The sequence below is a fragment of the Colias croceus genome, chromosome 11 (assembly GCF_905220415.1).
Source record: "Colias croceus chromosome 11, ilColCroc2.1".
Taxonomy (NCBI): domain Eukaryota; kingdom Metazoa; phylum Arthropoda; class Insecta; order Lepidoptera; family Pieridae; genus Colias; species Colias croceus.
This window is the reverse complement of record NC_059547.1, coordinates 8429617-8435202: the sequence shown is the minus strand read 5'-3', so window position 1 is coordinate 8435202 and position 5586 is coordinate 8429617. Positions and strand designations below refer to the sequence as shown.

Here is a 5586-nt window from a genome sequence, read left to right as displayed (position 1 = left end):
CAACTAAACTAAATCTTATCTCTTTGTTCAATTTCCTCAATAATCCAAGCCACAACACTGTATCTTTATAAGCCATAAAATAATAGTTATAAGATTCAATTCATGACCCGCGAGGTCAAAAGCGATCAAACAAGATAAGGCTATAGTTTTGACGTTAGAAATGTACCAGAGCGGCTATCACGACTCGGAGATATTACCAATAAATTCTTCTATATTTCCCTGTAAGATAACACTCAATGATGGGGCATGACCGTGTGCGAATTAAGCTACGAACTTATGAAGGCGCCGCGTTTTGTATAGGATTTATAACTGTGAGGATATTATGTAAAGATATGAAATATCAGATAAGATGGGATTTCAAATTTAAATTGTTATTTCTTGTGTGATTAGCGGCTAGCGCCGATAATGTCTGATATTAATCTATTATCTAACAAAATTATACCATTAGTTCAAAATTTTAATCATTGAAAATAGTCATGTTAACTCTCAAAAGAAATGTCCTTTTTTAATGTGCTAATATACTTACCTATTATATTGCAAATTGATGTTGTAGGTAATCGAAAAAATAGCCCTACCTACTCTAATAAATAAAAATAAGACAAACAAAATAAAATAGGTGCATACAGTTGTATGATACAACGTACATAAACACAAATACATTATCGCTCGTATTGTTAATTTTATTAAATTAAAAATCACCAAAACAACGATCCCACATCAATTACCCGATCTCACTTCTCACGATAAAGTGATAGTTATAATAACGAGATCGATAAATAACCAAAGTACCAGTTCCATAGTTAGCGATCATGGTATAATGAAGACATAGTGGACCACGCCCCCCCTAAGCGGGTAATGGAGTCATTATGGCGCGCGCGCATGCTCGCCAGATCTCGGATCGATACAGCCTCGGGTACTTTGGAATAGACGATTTTTCATGCGATAAACTGACTTGGAACTAAATCTAGGGCTAGGTAGATGGTAGATCGTGGATAATTATTTAGATGGTTGTTTTTAAGTGAAACGCTTAAAAATGTTGGTGTAAATAGTTACATGAAACTTGATTGATCCTTGTTGTTGTCACTTGTAAATACTAAATATAAAGATAGTAATATAAAAAATATGAAATTAAACGGAATTTATCTATAACATGTATGAAAAGAGATCTTTGCTCTGTTTTTTATTCTTAATTTTTCTTTTCCATTTTCTTCATTTCAACAAATGTCAATGTCATAGTTTTTTATGTGCAGTAAACTTGAATAGGTAATTGAAACTATTGAAATAACAATCTTGAAACCAAGCGATTATTACGAAAATTAAGCGATTTATTCTACAGGGAGAAAGAATCTGAAATTATAAAAAACGTTGATAATGACCCGACGCCGTTCCAAGCACGACAAAAGAACAAAACTGGAAGGTAATAAGAATTTTTTTGTAAATTTAAGAAGCCTCTGCGATAAAAGTTTAGGATTATTTCCATCAATCATCACTAATATATTTTTGGGGTTAGATAAATAACGGACATGTCAATTGTCTTGCTTACGTATTTGCCTACTTACTTCCCTTACTTTGTGATAACCAAATTAATCAAACAAAGAAATGTATCAAACACCTTTACAGATAAAGCGTTCGAGCCAGCAGACTTTTCCTACTGGGACCCATACTACGTGGATTCTGAAATAGTTCAAAGGTACTTGTTATAAATAATTGTATGTAGGTAGTAGGTATGTCTTGCGCGGCTAGCGTCAATAGACGTAGAACATTACCCCGTGGCGTGTAGTTTGCTTCTTCCTTTCCTCTTGACAGTTAAAAATGAGTAGATCTCGTATTGTCCAAGTAGTTCTCGTATTGTCCGAGTAGTTCTCGTATTGTCCGAGTAATTCCGGTACTGCCTGAGTATAGTTCCCGTATTGCCTGAGAAGTAATTACAAATGACGAATGATGTTGTATCATGTATGCTTATTCCTTATTCTAACAGGTATTATATCTAACAGGTATAAACGGAATATAGAAGAAGAAGAAGCCTTTGAAGCAGAGGTAACAACGGTAGAGACGACAGCATCGAAGCCTGTGAAACAACATTTGGGACCGGCAATCGCTTTGACAGCTATATTTGGTGCTTTGTTTGTTATATTGCCGTGTCTAGTGAAGAAGGGACCTAATAGAGGGTTAGTAGATTTAAAATTAATAGTAAGATGTTTTCGTTGGTTTTATTACTTATTGTTTTTAAGAAAATTACCTACGTAATTTTTAACGGAAACAGTATCTAACTTAACGTTTTATAATTAATCTACACACCTCTTTTCATTGTCACGTAGATGGCAAACCAGTTGGACAAACTTGTCCTGAATTCTAAGTTTCTAATTAGCCTGTCTATGTTCTTAAATGAAAATTCCAATTAATGTAAATGCTTTTCAGAATAATACAGTGCAGCATTATGATAACAATATTCTGCATGTGGATATTGTAAGTCTCATTAAAAGTTATCTCATAAATTTTTACGTCATATCTAAAACGTATTTCATTCCGTAATATAATTCATTTCTTTCCTGTGTGTATTATCGTGATTTATAAGATTTTCAAGCATTTTTAACCGACTTCAAAAAAAAGGAGGAGGTTATCAATTCGGCCGGTATATTTTTTTTTTTTATGTATGTACACCGATTACTCCGAGGTTTCTGAACCGATTTACGTGATTCTTTTTTTGTTCGATGCGGGATGGTGTCGAATTGGTCCCTTAAAAATTTTATTCGGATAGGCCCAGTAGTTTTTATTTTATGAGCATTTTTGTCTGTAGGTATTTGTAAATTTTGCAAGTGCAAGTTTGAAGTCGGTTGTTTTTAACGCAGTTATCACTTGTATAGTCATAGAGCCAATTTTCACGGATCTTCCTTTATTAGTTATCATCCACCATCTGTTTAGACGACATATCAACCTACATAATATTTATACTATAAAGTGTATGGCTTATCCTGTTAATTTTCTAGCTGGGTGACAATTTACATCGGGCAAATGAACCCTCTAATGGGTCCAAGGCTTGAAAACACCACAGTCGCTTGGATTGCTCACAAATTGGTTAATTTCCTTATTTTATAGTCATTTATCCCATCTATCTGTTCTACAATCCTGTCGTTTCCAATCTTCTATATTTATTTTCTTCATAATTTATACTTTTTATTGTTACCTCTTGATGTAATTGCATTATATAAATAGCTAAGATTTTTTAAAGAAACACTAAGTAGTTCCACTTTTATTTAAAAAAAAAACTACGATCGGTTTCGATACATCATTTATTATCTTCTTCTTTATTTATATATCTACATATGGAGTATTATTGTATGAAAATATAATAGGAATGTCTTCGTTTTCTTTTTACATTAACATCTATTTTTGTCATTTCAGGGTAATCAAGTTGTAAGAGGCAACTCTAGTAGTTCCGACTAATGATTATGTTTCTCTAATATTAATGTTATTGAAAAGCGGAAGTGTCGTTCTCTTTAAGGCTAATAAAGTATACAAATAAATCTCCTCTTTAATTTATCCACCTTGCCATGTGTCTTTCCTCAATGAAATCTTCATTAAAATATTAAGAAATAATTTCGCATTCAAACATCACAACATATTAACAAAAGCAACAGAATAAACTGTAACTTTAGTATATTACCTACAAGATCAATTCCCGTACCAAGATAAAAGCAAAATGTGCACTTATAAAAATAAAGCGATTATCGAAAGCATCTCGTTAACAAGTTGATCCGATGCAATCAGACTGCGCCCCCAAAACAGTCCAACGGTATCGCTAAAGATCAAAATAACATTTGTTGCGGAATCATTTATCAACGCTGATTCTCTTTTGCCCCCAGACTTGGAATCGCTCGACAATTTTGTAAGGCGGTGTCTAGTGCAGGGCAGAGCGATTTTGTTTTTGATGATAGTTTATAATTTATAGGGGAAATGTTAGTGTTATAAATCTATGTAGATGTCTGAACATTTTTATGATTAAAATTATACCAGACGTCGTTTTCCTCATATCATTTATATCAGCTGAGCCAGATCCACACTGGCCCAGCTGCTTCGCGCGCAATCGCTTCGCGACGCTGTTCGCGTTTTGGGAACCTGCTTAATTTCTCAGGAAAAAATTACCACTCAATAATAGATAAGTTAAAAAATGAATTGAGGAAGCTCGTTCTTATCTGTAGCATTTTGTAATATGTTTAATTAAAATCTTTAGTATAAGCATGGACCCAATAAATATCTAGAGGACTTATCATAGCCATAGTAAACAGCGTAATTCGTTTCTCAGTTCCCAATTTAGTCGATAGATGTCACTCGCAGTATCATTTGGCATTTTTTTATAATTGAATGGTTCTTGTCTCAACTAGATGTCGCTTCTAAAAAAAATCAATGTGCCAAATAGTATCAGATTATGGTATCTTGACGTAAAATATAATACGCAAAAAACGTAAACTATAACGTAAAATATAAAACGTAAAATATTATAAAGGCAAGAGGCGGCTCGTGACAAAATTGTACGGGTGTTCAATTATTGAACTAAAACAAAGAAAATACAGTAGCGTAGTAAATTCATAACAAAAAAAAATGAGCACCACATTACAAATGTCTATTTAAACACTAAAAATTATAAAGTACAGGCTATTTCAAAACGAATTCAATGATTATCAATTAATAATTAGAAAATCCCCGAATTTGCTTTCGCGAGCGTATTTTTATTGTTTGTTTATAAATTATATAGGAGTGGCAACTGGCAACGTCGCGCGCTTGTCGCGCGCAATTGCTGCTGTCATGCGATGCGGCAACATCGCGGTTTCGCGCAGGACCTCCGCAGGACTGTCGCAAAATTTCTCTTTCACTCTTATTGGATTCCGTATTTAGGCATTTGATATTCGTATTGGAGTTTAGGTATACGATAAATTTAATTTTAAATTAAAGATAATATATTAATTTTTAAATGAATGAGCACAACTTTATTATAATAATTATTTATGAGAGTTCACTGCCCCAGCGCTCCTTAGGATGAACCGCCTATTTTTTCACTTCAATCATCGCTGTTCGAGAGTGACTTCGTGACCACCATCATGGACCACGCTGCTATGAACTGTTTTTTATCTAAGAATTACTCGAACAATTAGAGCATAAATTTCAACATAAGACGTATAAGTGTCTGTAGCTGTATTGACTCAGTCTCGTACTTATAAACTGATGGAGGCTGGTTCAAATCATCGCCGGCCGTACATCTAGATTTTTTTTTCTTTTCCCGTATTTTTTGCTCATATAAATATGTAATACTGTTTACAAGGGAATAATTAAGAAGAAAAAAGATAGTGACATTTTTTTAACAGAAAATAAAGAATATATATACACTACTCTGATCACTATGTCGAATGTTTGTAGTGGGTGTCGAAACCTTATTAAAGGTACTCACTTCCTTAGATGCTCCCTATGTTCTTTAGCGTATGACTTGCAGTGCGCTGGAACCAACGATAAGAGATTTTATGCCATGTTACCTGAAAAGAAGTCTTCTTGGAAATGTCCAGCATGTCTTAGCCAGCGACCCAAACTTGATAA

General features: G+C 33.7%; 1 protein-coding gene across 2 annotated transcripts; it reads left to right on the top strand.

The window, feature by feature from the left end:
• The first annotated feature begins 1341 nt into the window (after positions 1 to 1341).
• On the top strand, positions 1342 to 3524 carry LOC123695382. Of its 2 annotated transcripts, XM_045641213.1 has the most exons (6): positions 1342 to 1417; positions 1621 to 1690; positions 1995 to 2168; positions 2419 to 2466; positions 2988 to 3075; positions 3403 to 3524. In XM_045641213.1, exons 1-6 carry the CDS (start codon positions 1372 to 1374, stop codon positions 3442 to 3444), a joined length of 468 nt encoding a protein of 155 aa, XP_045497169.1. In that variant the 5' UTR covers positions 1342 to 1371; the 3' UTR covers positions 3445 to 3524. The 2 variants fall into 2 exon arrangements, with proteins under 2 accessions (XP_045497169.1, XP_045497170.1); XM_045641214.1 differs by lacking the exon at positions 2419 to 2466.
• Positions 3525 to 5586: the final 2062 nt, after the last annotated feature.